A 14,922-nucleotide genomic window follows, 5' to 3' on the forward strand; every position below is an offset into this window, starting at 1 on the left:
CGAGTTGTTAGACAACCCGGCAGACTCAGTATTAACTAGGCCGGCCGAACCGTTTCCTAGGCCGGGTCATTGCTGGGAGGTTTGGCTCAGACCAACTCGGCTGAGTCGGTTTCGAGCCGACCTTTTTTAAAAACAATGGTTTGTTGTCCAAACCATTGTTTGCTGTCCCAAACTACTGTCTACTGTTCAAACTGCAATTTTCACGCTGTACTTCTGATACTATGTTGAAATTTGATGACTAAAAAAAAGTTTCACTGCAATCCCAACCCGATTTTAATTTCACCTTATCACTCCCATTTAGTTAAATGCCCTTTCCCATAAACATACTTTCAACATATAGAATTCCGGAAATGAAATTTTCAGATTAAAATACATGGGGCTGTCAACACATGCTGAAAATAAATATGGACATAACCAGACCAACAACACACATAAAAATACACACAGATTTTTGGTCAACTTAGACCCAGGCAAAACCCCTTCAATTTTTTTGGGAAAACCTTTTAGAGAGCTCTTCAAATTTATTTATCTTAAGTTCAGGAAAAATACATTTGTAGACAAAACAAAACAGCAAAATACAACTTATCTCTTCAGACCAAAACTCCTTGAAAACTGTGCCCACTTTGCCTCGATTTCCGTGCCCACTTGAAGCTGAAAATATGTACTGTACGGATACGACTGTACGAACTGTATTGTACGGACTCCGTACGGAATGTATGGATTTTTTTTAACAAAAAATTCTCTCGCACAACGTGCAACTCACAACATTCAATGCCGTTCATACTGTACCTTCTGTTGTCTATGCCTTGATTTCTATGCCCAATTTTGCCCAGAAATAACTCCTTCAACTTGCTGCAACAAATTTCTCCTGTAGAACTTTGCTCCAACTCTCAGTGTCCTTTCTCTAATCTGCTCATGAAGAATGAATGCAGTCTCTCTTTTCTTTTCCCCCTTTTGTTTTCCTAAATGTTTTTTGGGCAACCCTAAGATCTAATGGCTCAGATTCATTTAGATCAAGGGATGAGAATAAATGTGCATTTAATTCTCACTTTCTATTTTTTTAACTCACCCATTAAATAAAGTAGCCACATTGTACTTTATGTCTAAAGTCACTTTTCACTTTATAATTTAACATTGACTTTACCACTTATAAAGTCACTTTCACTTTATAAAGTCACACTTAGGAAAAGAATGATTTTGAACACTTTTCCCTAGGTAGAGAGTAACCCATGGGAAACCACTTGTCCAAGGTACATTAAAAATCAACACTAGATTGGCCAGAAAGTGTTGCTGTAGCTTTCTCTTAATTTTTCCTACAGGACCCAAAAAGGAATTGGTTCCAATCCTTCCCACCGGAAAACCCACAAAATGGTGCCAATTACCAACAACCGCTGGTTGGAAAGAGACACCTGTTTGATCCCTCTAGATTGCTCAGTAAATTTTGCCAAACTGATCTTGGCCTCTCCTCAACAAACCCAGAAAAACCCAGAAAGGGTTTATTCTAGTTTTGACGCTCCAAAATTGACCCCCAAATACTTGGCCCTCCTCCACTGCCAGAAAATATAACCTGTAAGGAATGCTGTGTTTTCCGCTCGTCCAAGGGTTGGAAACTCTCCTCAAATTCCCTCCGATTAGACTCCCATCAACCTCAGCTCCTCAGTCCTTCTCTCAAGCCTCCCCACAATCAGCTCCACCAATGACTACGCAGTCTTAGGACAAATCTGTGCAGGCCCAACCCAAGAAATTCGTGCTACTGAGAAAGGCACTCTCTGCTCCTGTAAATTCTCTTCCTTCACCTGCAATTTGGACAAGGAATTGCCCAGCAATGGTATAGCCTCTAATTCCGACACCCCACTTCACCAAAGAACTGCGTGGCTCTTCTTCTGCGTCCAGGCTGAAGCTAAGGCAAGTCGTACCACCTGAGATTGGCCCCCCAAGACTCCACAAAGTCGTGACAATACCTCCCTAAGGTGGCACTCGTGGTCCACCGAAGAAAAGGGTGAGATTTCCGCTTGGAAACCTCTGGTGCTAAACAACACTTGTGACTCCGCTAAACAACTAGAGCAACAATGTGTAAATGTCAAATTATCAAAGGTGTCCCATGTTGCCTTTAACCGTCTATTTATAATTGTTGCCTCACCTTTCCCTGTGGGTCCCTTAGCCAAATATTTCGACCTCCTTCCCACACAATCGATTTTTCCTCCAAGGGGTGTGTATTCCTTGAGAGGTGGCCCCCACATTCCACTAAGGTTGAAAATTTTGATTTCTCCTAAGTCCCATGTACCAAAAATGTCTCCAATGCCAAATTACAAAATTGTGCTATGCTTAGCACTTCCCCAATAAACTTTGTTAATCCTATTAAATGAAAAATCAAATATGGGGATATTACAGACAAAAAATTTGTAATATGGATTTTTATACAGTGATGGGTGGACTAGTACTAGTGTCAATCCACTGTGCAAGTGGAGACAAGGACAAACTAGGAAGGGTGGCAACTATGAGCTTCTTTTGAATGAAATTAGGAGTGAATGCAACCAAAATCAAGAACCCACAAAAATATGAAGTATGCAGTTGATATTCTGAGGAGGTTTGGGAGGCTAGACTGTGCTTTAAATTCAGAGTTGGTGCATCCCTCATTATATAGGCAGTTGATTGGTTCCTTGATGTATTTGGTCGACACTAGGCCAAAGGTTTGCTTTGCAGTGAACACCCTGAAACAATTCATGGTAGAATCGAGGCAAATGCATTTGTAATATTCCCTTTATTTATTTATTTAAATTCCCAAATATTTTTTAATAAATTTCCTTCAGATAAACATTCAATAATTTTTGCCAAGAATTTTAACCAACCTAGACAAATTATAGAGCCATCAATCACAAAGCTTGTAAATAATTCCACTACAAAAAACCCAACTACTTTATTTATATTTCCAAGAGGAAAATTACATAAAATTTTATTTGGAAGGAAATTTGCAGAATAGATATGCTGGAGATTGTTATCTGGCTGAAGTCTATTGAAAAGTGTAACTTGGTTCGGTCTTCATAATTATCATTGTACTTGTATCATTATGTATTTTATGTAAAAAGCAAAAAGAATAAAAAGAATAAAAAGAATTTTTTATTGTTAATTAAGCTTGTTCTTCTTGCTTCTAGAATTTGTTGAGTCAACGAGTCAAAGTCCTATTTGGACTTCTTGTAGAGAAAAAGGAAAAAGAATTTAAAAAAAATGTAATTTGGGTCAATTCACCTCGAGAAGCCAAGCTGATCCTCCTGGATGACAAGTCGGCTCACTCAAAATATGTTTCTTTTCGCATATGAGAACAACTATATATTGGCATACATCCGCGACTGAAATGGCAAGTAATTCAGTGCTCTCTATGGTGGAATCTGAGGTAAAAGAGATGCGAATTTCAAAAGCTACATCCTTGTGGAGAAGTCCGAGTCCCTGAGGCTATACTTCCGTAAAGAAATGCGAATTTCTTGATTATATGTTTGAGAAAATGCGCGCTTTCTGTGATGATAGGAGATAATGCGAATTTTCTGTGGAAGAGGATTTGAGATAAGTGCGAGTTCTTTGTGGTATATGAGCTAAGGTTGATGCAAATTACTATGACTTAGATTGATGCTATTTCTTGTGACTAAGATGATGAATTTGGAGGGCTTGACTTGGCATCTTGGAGGTTGGATTCTTGTGTTAGTCTTGGGTCTTGGATATCTCATTTTGATCTGATTCTATAAGAAGAGGAGATTTTCTGGGTTTTCCCCCTTGTGGGGTTTTTGCCCTAGCTTGGAGCCTATATCTTGTGTCTCTTGTTCTCTGTGATCTTCATATTTTTGTATTTTGGTAATTGCTTGATGAAAAGAAGAATACACATGTAATAATAATAAGCCAACAATAATTTCACAAGTAATTATCAAGTAAGAGAAATCGTCACTTTTACCTGCCTATTGATTTCTCAACATGGTATCAGAGCTAAGGTTAACGAATGGCAATTTGAAGATCACATTCTGTTGGCATTCTTGAAGAAGACATCAACGTTGTAGCAATTATCATGTCTAAGATCCTAGGTTTGCAACTTCCAATTAAAATATTTACAATATTGCTCACATATAATTACAGTATGGCTTGCTTCATTGGCACGTTATGCTTTTGTGGAATCACTGTGGTATGGCACACTATTCTTCTACAGTGATTCGCATGGTTCGCAATACTAGTAAGGCTCGCTATATATACATATTTGTGGAGGCTTGTTCTGCACTCTGTTATGAATCTCGTTCTACACTATGATATGGATCTCATGAATCTCATTCTACACTGTGTGGCAACCTATTGCTATGTTCATCAACATCACTACCTTTACAATGGCATCACCTGTTGTGGCATTGCTATACACATGTACTTTGCAAATTATATTACAATGGTATCATTACAATTGTTCACGTTGTATATGGCTTACGTTGTAATGGCTCATGCATTACTCATAGACTCGCATTTCTCTAAGGCTCTCATTAATGTTTTTGTGGCTCGTTTTTGGTTTATGGATCGGATCATCTCTCTGTGGCTACCTTTTGTTTTGTGGATTTGATCATGTCTTGGTGGATCACTTTGTTGTTGAGGCTCATATTATTTAATGGCTTGCATTTGAACCGCAGTGGATCACATTTCTGATATGGCTTGCATTCTTATTTCTATGGTTCGCTTTGATTCTATATGGATCACAAGTTATTGTGGCTCACACAATTCTGTGGCTCACATTTGTGGCATGACTTCCCTACATGGCTCGCATTTGTGACTTTCTTTCTTCATGGTTCACATACATTTCTCTATGGTTTGCATTCTATATCTCTTCGGATCGCTCTCAATGATTCCTATGCTGCAAAGACAATGAAACAATGAGACAAAAATTTATATAACCGTGTGACAGTGACCTATATGAAACAATGAGACAATGATTTATATAATAGTGAGATTGTGATCTATACAACAATGTGATAGTGACCTATATAATAGTGTGATAGTGACATTGGTATGTAAGTCAATAGAACTCTTGATGACAATAATATAGATGTATGACAAAATGTCCTCATACCTATGATGTACAACTACAATGTATGACAGTGTTGGATTGTAAAGTGTTCTCATAACAATTGTGACAAGTATGTATAAAAACCATGAGACTTCGTTTCTATACGATGGATTTCACCATGAAGCCGACTTGTTTATAAGAAACCAAAACTTTGTGAAAGAAACAAAGATTATCACTAGAATTTGAAGTACTTGGAGCACATCTCTAAGGCACAAATGGACTGAGACTTTGTGAACTATGGAAGAATTATATTTGAAGATTGATGAAGCTCATCTCCACATTATAAATATGAGAAGTAGTCTTGAATGAAGTCAATAAATGTCAACTAATGAAATCAAGACAAAGCAAGCAACTCAATGAAATTTCAGAGGTTGAAGGAGTTAAGGTTGTTGAAATATGTAACTAGGTTCAATCTTCATAATGTCATATGTAATCGTGATTTTATGTATTTAATGGAAAGAGAAAAATAAATTTATTATTTGTGTTCTTGAGGCATGGGTTTCATGCTCAAGGGAAATTTATTTTTAGGTCAAGCACCCATTGAGTGCTTTTAGGTTTTTCATAAAATCAATTGAGTCATTGTCATGTATTGAAGACCTATTTGGGCGTCTTACATATTGTAAAGAAAAAATTATTGAGTCAAAATAGAGTCAAAAGACCCTCCAAGACCTCGTCATGGCACAAAAGATCAAGTCGGCTTACTTGAAGGGACAAGTCGGCCTCAAGATATCAATTCGTACCCCTCACAAGCCTATAAAGAAGAAGGGATTCGACCTCATTTGTACACTCACTCAAGCAAGTTCGATCTCCTCAAGATAGAAGCCGAAAAGGGACGAAGAAGAAGATCAAGATCGAAGTATTTGGGCCTCTCTCTCTCTCTCTCGTTATGGTTTCTACAGTTTCTGGGCTAGATGAAATTTTGAAGCTGGATCGAAGTGTGAAGCTGCAAGGTCGAAGCTGTTAGGTCGAAACTGTTGAAGCTGCATCAAGGTCGACGCTGTGAAGCTGCTAGGTCGAAGTTGTAGAAATTGTTGCTAGGGTCGAAGTTGCTTGAGAAGTTGTTCGAAGGTCGAAGTTTATTGCTAGAAGTTGTGTAAGGAAAGCTCATCAAGAAGGAAGGATGACTTGGTCTTGGAAGGTCTTGGTCAAGGGTCATAGGTCTCGGGATTCATCAATTGAAGTTCTATAAGAAGAGAAGGATTTTGGTGGGTTTTCCTCTCAGTTGAAGAGGTTTTGGCCCTGGCTGATCGCCTATATATTGTGTCCTGTTGTCTCATTATTCTTTATGATTTGGTCGCTGTTTGATGATAGAGAACACTAATAAGAATAAGAAAAATGACAAACAATTATCAAAGTAAGAGAAATCAACTACACTTGTTGCCCCCTAGATTTCTCAACATGGTATCACTGCTATGGTGACAACATCAAGGAAGGGAAACACGAAGAAGGATACTCTAGGGCCGAAGTATAAAGAGCATCAATCATCAAGAAGGACTAACCCTCTCATCACATGAAAGGGAATAATTAAGACTATCAAAGAAGATCTCAAAACCCTAGCTCATCCAAAGAAGGGTTCCACACCTGGAGCATTCTTGGGAATCTCACACATTCTACAATCATTATCACGAGGAAGAAAGAGCGAAAAACTTTTGGGTCTGTTTTTCTGGGCTATATTCTCCACATGTGTGAAGTATTAAGACATCCTTTTGCAACAGCAAGTATCGAATCACAACCACCACCAAGGATCAATATCTGTGCCAAGAAAGGTCTCCTTTGCAAGCCGAAAGAACAAGAAAAAGAAGTCAAGTCAAGTGAAGTAGAAAGAAGGAAAAATTGTCCATCTTCTAGCCACACGTGTGAATTAGGGTTATTGTAGAAAGGCTGAAATTGCATAACTGCTACAACAAGCTGAAATTATGAAGAAGGGCCGGAATTTGAGGTTGTGAAACAAGTTTAACTAGCATTTCCTTGAAGGAAAAAAAGCAGGAAAAAGCATTGTCATCATCATCAAAGAATCAATGTGATCTCCCTTTGAGCCAAGGATCACTTTTGAAGAAAGACATCTTCTCCAAGAAGACATCTTCTATTATCTACATCATCATCATCAAAATCAAGAAGGCATCAAGTTGAAATCTAGGAGTATCTTCACTTGACAAGTAAGTATTTTTATATCTATATTTGAATATGTCAAAATGACTTCATATTGCAAGGAGATCACCAAATTGGCTGGGTCGTCCAACTTTCTTGCATGGAATAAGATGATAGATTTGATTCTCATAGAAAATGAAGTCGTTGGTCATGTTAAGGGTTTAATTGTTGAACCACTGAAAGAAGAAGCTCAAGAGCTAAAGAGCTGCTGGAAGCAAGTCCTTGGTCAAGAGGGAGCTTGGTCAAGTCCCTGATTAAGAGGGAGCTTGGGTACATTCCTTTTATAGGAATGGGTACATTCCTTCACTAGAATGGGCATATCCTCCCTAATTGAGAGGGAGAGATAGACACATCATTCTTGTCTTCACTTGGGAAGATAGAATGGAGGATTGGGTAAGCATCTGGCATCTGATACTCTTTGAGGATGTGGTAGGGCATCCAAGATAAGAGTAGTCGTAGAGGATCAATATTCTTTGAGGACTGGGAATCCAAGATAAGAATAGTCCTGGTGGAACATACTCTGAGAGAACCCGGGTGGGGTATGTTTTGAGAGAGACAATGATGAGGGTGTCTATAAATCATTGGTCTTGCCAACATTGTGCTTTGATCTTGTGGAGAGATAGAGCTGTTAGTCAAGGCCTTGCTATGTGACAATGCTGGATGATATGATGCTATACAGATGGGTTACCAATCTGACTCTTCTTATGAGAATTCTTCAGATTGAGAATGTCCAAGTACCTTGTATGGATTATGAATACCTCCCTAGTTAAGAGGGAGTGTTGAAATATGTAACTAGGTTTGGTATTCATAATGGCATATGTAATCGTGATTTTATGTATTTAATGAAAAGAGAAAAATAAATTTATTATTTGTGTTCTTGAGGCATGGGTTTCATGCTCAAGGGAAATTTATTTTTAGGTCAAGCACCCATTGAGTGCTTCTAGGTTTGTCATAAAGTCAATTGAGTCATTGTCATGTATTGAAGACCCATTTGGGCATGTTATGTATTGTAAATACAAATTTATTGATTCAAAATAGTCAAAAGACCCTTCAAGACCTTGTCATGGCATAAAAGATCAAGTCAGCCTACATGAAGGGACAAGTCGGCCTCAAGATAGCAATTCGTACCCCTCACAAACCTATAAATAAGATGGAATTCGACCTCATTTGTACACTCAATCAAGCAAGTTCGATCTCCTCAAGATAGAAGCTGGAAAAGGATGAAGAAGAAGATGAAGATGAAAATCGAAGTATTTGGGTCTCTCTCTCTCTCTCTCATTAGGGTTTCTACAATTTCTGGGCTAGATGAAATTCTGAAGTTGCATCGGAGTTGTGAAGCTGCAAGGTTGAAGCTGTGAAGCTGCAAGGTAAGGTCGATGCTGTGAAGTTGCAAGGTCGAAGCTGTGAAGCTGCTAGGTTGAAGTTGCAGAAATTGTTGCTGGGGTCGAAGTTGCTGGAGAAGTTGCTGGAAGGTCGAAGTTTGTTGCTAGAAGCTGTGTAAGGAAAGCTCATCAAGAAGGAAGGATGACTTGGTCTTGGAGGGTCTTGGTCAAGGGTCATAGGTCTTGGAATTCATCAATTGAAGTTCTATAAGAAGAGAAGGATTTTGGTGGGTTTTCCTCTCAGTTGGAGAGGTTTTGGCCTTCGCTGATTGCCTATATCTTGTGTCCTATTGTCTCATTGTTCTTTATGATTTGGTAGCTGTTTGATGATAGAGAACACTAATAATAATAAAGGAAAGAAGAAGTTAATCAAGTAAAGTAAAAATACGTCACAAGCAATTAGCAAAGTAAGAGAAATCAGCTACACTTGTTGGCCCCTAGATTTCTCAACACTCCTCACATAGATCCACATGTTCTGACTTTTGCACCGCACCTTCAGAAACCTCTAGTAACCATGACTCTTAAGTAGGGAGGGAGTTTCTTCTTTCAACCAGACATCAACTGTTGCATGAGTTCACATTTTAGTAGGGGTTTGCCTTCAAGTAATTTTTTTGGAAGATTCGAGCCAACATAGATCCTTTAGCTATGATGTTCTTTGATAGGCTGTGGACACCATCAACAGTGATCGAAGATGGTTTCCTTTTAACAGTCAGGAATTGAGAGACTTTGCTCCTATGTTCCCATGGGTCTTAAACATTGTCTACTAATTTTTATTTACACTTTTCACTTTATTTTCCTGATCTTATTTGTACTCGATTCAGACTGGGGCTTCTTCACCCTTGATCACCTACCTGAATATGTTATTATGTACATTTTAATTGTAACCCTAGGATTCTTGGTTAAATATGATCACTCCAATAATTTTGTACCTCTACAAATAGAGAATACAATGAAAAGTAGATCGTACGTGTATGTTGTGGCAACCTTTTCTCTATTTTCACAATGGCAAGCATACTTAAAAAAGAAGGTCCATCCATAATGTTTTTCATGTTGTGTTTCAAAAAAATGTTGGTTTAACATCAATCAGTACAGACAGAAGTCCCTATACTGGAATCTGGATGAAGAAGGAAGAATCATTCTAGATCTGAAGTTATCCCCGCCACCAAGGAGAAAAAGCTTAGAAATTTGTTCCAGTAAGTACCTCATTAAATATAAGAGCCTTCTATAGGAAGCTTCGTCATGGGAGATGGGATGATACCCTTCCCTACCCTTTGCTTCGAGAAGAAAGCATTTCTGATGGTGGATGCAATGCTATCTACATAATATAAAGATAAGAATAATACAATATAATAAACAACACAGTAATAAGAATAAAGAGTAATAAATAATAGTAAAAGGGCATAATAAGTACGTAAAATATGTGACCATTCATAATGGCACCTAAGTGCGCCCTTTGACATATATTTTTAATCAGGGTCCCACTTGATTGTATCATTTGCATTATTTTATATATGTATGTCTATTTTATTCCAAATTGGAACATTCAAAGCTTGTGTTTATATATAACATACCCATGCACTTGTAATTGGCTTTTTCCGAAGTTGTAATTTCTCTTTTTGTTGGGAACCATTGAGACAACACTTGCTCCTTTCTCTTTTTACCTTCTTTTGATCAAGCATGAGAATGCTCTTTTACAGGTTATTTATAGTAATACATTTGCTATAATTATAGAAAAACATCGGTTCCTTTTACCTGAACCACTAGTTTTCTGGGAGTGAACTTTTGGAAATGTCTGTGATTCAGATAAACATATAAACATCATTTTTACACAACTCTTCTGTTCCTTCAGAACATCTTTTATCAGTTTGTTTTATTGAAATTTATTCTATTTTATGTGTTTTTGCAGGGAGGATGAGGTTGAAGACATCCAGAAGGTAACACTTTAAATATTTGATCCATGAGAATGCCAGAATTATTTATTTGAACTGTGTTTAATTTGACTGTATTTGAATTGACATCTTCAGCCTCATGAGCATGAGAGAATTTTACAGTTGAACTTTTCTGTTTGCAGGAAATTTCAGTCCTTTCTCAGTGTCGATCTCCTTATATCACAGAATATTATGGTTCATACCTTCATCAAACAAAATTATATATAGTCATGGAGTACATGGCAGGTGGCTCTGTTTCGGATTTGGTAGGTAAATTCAGCATGCAAGCTTCAGAAGGTTGTTTGCATGTTTCATACGTTAACATCTAGCGCTGGATATTTTATATATGAAGTCTTGTTGGTAAATTGAGTTCCTCTTCTTATGCATGGGATAATGGAAGTGTGTAGGGTTCCCCTAATGCTTTTAGTTTTAAGGGCAATGTATGTCATAGCATGCATAGTTTAAACTTTATACATGAATATGCTTGTGGCCTTTGTTAATTTTTTTATAGATGCTGATAATTAAGGATGGTGTATTTGTTTGGTCTGCATTTTCAGTTGTTTAAGATGGGGGTGATCTACTCTAGCATGGACTCAAGTAAGGAAAATAAAATCTGCAAGTGTACTTCTAGCTCCATATTGATAGTCAACTTGCTGTGCATGTGAACTGTGTTTTTTGTTGGTTCCTTGGTGGAAGCCACAAGGGAGTGGTGTCTCCTACTAAGATAATGGTTGATTGGTTGCATGGTGAGTATGTTTGTTTGCTTGGCCTTCCCTTCCTCCTCTATGGGATGTGATTTGTGGGTGCATGTGTATGAAACAACTGTTGCATACCCCTATCTTGTGGTGTCTTTGACTAGTTTCCACAACTATAAAATCTCCTCTCCTCCCGAGTGTTATCCTACATTTGTTGTAAGGGTTGGTCTCGAGAATAGCTTCTATGACTACAAAATCTCTTTTCCTAGTGTTATCCCACTTTGATAATGAGGCTTGGTCTACGGAGGCATATAAGTCCGAACATTCCATGTTCCTTGCAGCAATGGGGGCAGCCACACAGGAGTGGTGTCCCTACCAACATAATAGTTGATTGTTTGCCTCGTTGAAAATTTAGTTCATCCTTAAATAAGGCTGTGGTTCTGTACTTTAAATGTTTTTAGGACTGAGTTGAAACTTGAATCTGACTTCTTTGGAAACCCTAGGGCCTATTCAAACTTCCAAATTTGCAACAACAAATCATTATAGGCAACACACAAATACATAACTGTTAGATCATCTTAGCAGCCATTAGGGCAAGATCTGACCCACAAATTAGATCTGGAAAGTATGTTATTAATCAACTGTGAAAATCTCTGAATCTAACACATCAGAAATCCCTACTGCATAATGCATTATCTGGTTTGTTATCTCCTACTTGTTCTCTCCATTAACAAGTTATTTATTAATATAAATACCGAAATAAACACAAATGCAGCGTTCACACATATACAGATCAACAACTGAAATAAATTGAGACAACACAAGGGACACCGTTAGTTTTGGACAATCGTTCCCCGAAAAACCCAATGCGGGAAAACCGGTGCAGCAGATATGAGGGTTTTATTATTATGTAGTTTTCTGAATACAACTAGGGTGCCAAAAATGGCTCACCCTTCAAAGATTTTCCTTGGCAGTAGTACCTCTCTTCAGAGACAAATATTCCGATTGATCAGCAACTGGATGATGAGCCCCACGGTGACTTCGACTGTTCCTTAGCTAGACAACGAAAGCTGCTCCAAGCTTCCCTCTGGAACTGTGTCACCTTCTAGGGATTGCGTCACCCTCCTACGGCTCTGCGTCAGCTCACCAACTCTCAGTCGCCCCATGAAAATTATCTAGCGCAACCTCTTCTGCCTAGTGTTAGCTCTGCAACCCTCTGCGACTTTTGCATCAACCTCTTGGCCCTCTGCGTCCTCTCTGCTGGCCTTCTCAGCCTCTGTGTCAACTCTGGTTGCCTCTGTGTCAGCTCTCCTTGGCTCTGCGTTGTTTCTCCGACACTATCTCTGCCTCTCTGCTATGTATTCTCGGCCTCCTGCTGAATTGCCCATCGCTGCAATAGATAACTGGTTCGATTCTCTCAACAAACCTGGCCCCAGAAAATTGAACTCGCTGATCAACTTGGTGTATCTCCAACTGACGCTCAAGCCTCCTCTTATAGTTTTCCTGTTGACGATTGAACGGCCGAGATTAAGTCCCTAATCAACGGCTAAGTTTAGATTTGGGTTGATCCTCGTTATTTAGAACTTTCTCACCCATATTATATTAATACACATTAATATTTTAATTTTCCTAAGTTTGGACTTAGGAACCCCATTAAAAATATTAATTATTTTAATATCTCTCCATCCGGGTGGAATTTCCCAAACGATTTTTGGGTCTTGGAGATCTCATGCGCCTTAGTCTCTCCACCAATTTTCATGGCTAGAGCACATCCGATGCTACCATATATCAACATCAACAACTAAGCTAGTAGTAAAATCAGATATGAAAGTACACATTAAGCATGCTGAATCAGTTTACATTCAACCTAGATGTTCATCACATCAACATGATAAATTGGCAACAGATTGAGCAAAAATTCACCCAAATGAAGATTCACACAACAAGAGGTTACAAACTCTCTATTCTTTTACATTTATCTTGTTAATAATGCTGAAGTGATGTGCTCCTCCTTTTATTATATAGAGTAATAGGAGTGAGTTCCGATTACATAAAACCTTTGCTCTAGATTTGGTCTACAAGTGGAACGTCCTACATGTGCCAAGTAGGTAGGAACAAGCCCACAAGTGCCAACTCATGTACTCCATACATTTTTATGCAACACCACATATATTAATGCACCCACAAGTGTTGACTTACCACTCCAGATATTTTTATGCAACAAGTGCACCTGCCTAGTCCAAGTGACAGAAAAGATGAAAAGTGGGCTATAAGACAAAACAACCTCATGAGACTTTTTCCCGTTAGGTGCTCCCCCTCCAATCTAAGTGCTTATATAGGTTCAAGAGAGTGAAGAACAAGTTTTGATCAACCCCAACTAATAGGCCTTTCCCTCTTCTATGGAATGTGTTGTTTGGGTGCCCAAAAATTGTTGGATATGCCTATCTTGTGGCATCTTGGAGTAGCTTCTCCTCTCAATTTTCATCTCACATTGGTTATGAGGGTTGGTATTTGGTGACATATAAGTCCCACCATACCATTATTCTTATCAATGTTACAGAAAGCGTCCCCCCCCGGTTCTAAGGCCCGAAGCGCGTCCCGTGCGGATGCGTCCAGGAAGCGTCCCCAGAAGCACGCTTCCAAAATTCGGAAGCGTGCTTCCGCCTGTTTTGGACGCTTCCTGGAAATTTCGGAAGCTTTCCTCTGAAGCACGCTTCTGAATCTCCGAAGCGCGCTTCGTACGACGCTTCGGCAGTACGAAGCGTGGCGCTTTGGAGGGCGAAGTGTACGCTTCTGTACGATTCCGGAAAAGCGCCGCGCTATTTAGAAAATTGTTTTTTTTTTTTTTTTTTTTTTTTTTTAATTTTAGGTGAGTTTGCTTGTTGGGGGTGGGTCCACCTTGGGTTAGGGTGAGGAATGAAGGCAAAAAAATTATAAATATAGCAGATGCTCCCTCATGGTAATGTTAAATTCTTAAAGTAAAAGTGACATTCTCCTTTATTTTTCATTTTCATCCTTTTACTTAAATTTTTAACATTACCATGAAATGACTCAGGATGTTTGAGAGTGGTTCCAGCCTCATTGGACTTCATATGGAGAAAATAGAATTTCATATCCTATTCAAAATTCAGCAGACTTAACAGTTTTCAGGAATTCAAGATCAATGGGATTATGGCATTTCATTATATTATATCAAGTATGAAGGTATGCGATTAGAATTTAATCAAGAGCACCAAGCCCTATATGTACCCTAGTGTTGGTGGTGTTAATTGTTGAACTCATTTGTCACGCGGCACACCCTTAGCAAAAAATTACCTTTCAATCAAGTCAAAATCATCGATCAAGCATGTTAAGCTTTTTCTACCATATTTTAGGTCTTGAATTAGGTAGTTTGATCAAAATTGGGCAATGTTGACTAATATCCCTAGATAATCGAGGTAGAGGCAAAGGCTAGACAAGAGGAGAAGAATCTAGATTCTAGATGGTTGATGCATCTAAATGGTTGATGCTCGAATAATTAATCATTAATGTACAATGGATGTTATATCTATCTTGATTTATGCAAAAATATGCATGTTTTCATGTCTTCTACAACTAATTTGGTATTTGGGATGTTTGTTTTGAGTATAAATGCAAAAAAATATAAATATATATATATATATATATATATATATATATATATA

At 38.3% G+C, this 14,922-nt stretch overlaps 1 protein-coding gene across 6 annotated transcripts in view; it reads left to right on the forward strand.

Annotated features, from left to right (window-relative positions):
* LOC149250282 (uncharacterized) overlaps nt 1-14,922 on the forward strand; it is a 311,236-nt gene that overhangs the window by 112,571 nt on the left and 183,743 nt on the right. For all 6 annotated transcript variants that reach the window (XR_016266820.1, XM_089459000.1, XM_089459001.1 and 3 more), the window contains 2 exons: nt 10,523-10,550; nt 10,688-10,810. Coding sequence is in view for 5 of the 6 variants with exons in the window: in XM_089459000.1 (XP_089315126.1) it covers nt 10,523-10,550; nt 10,688-10,810 (151 nt within the window). In the remaining variant the exon portion in view is untranslated. The remainder of the gene's footprint in view (nt 1-10,522; nt 10,551-10,687; nt 10,811-14,922) is intronic.

This window comes from Pinus tabuliformis, chromosome 7 (genome assembly GCF_031772625.1).
Source record: "Pinus tabuliformis cultivar Carrire ecotype Pingquan chromosome 7, CPIR1, whole genome shotgun sequence".
Classification (NCBI taxonomy): domain Eukaryota; kingdom Viridiplantae; phylum Streptophyta; class Pinopsida; order Pinales; family Pinaceae; genus Pinus; species Pinus tabuliformis.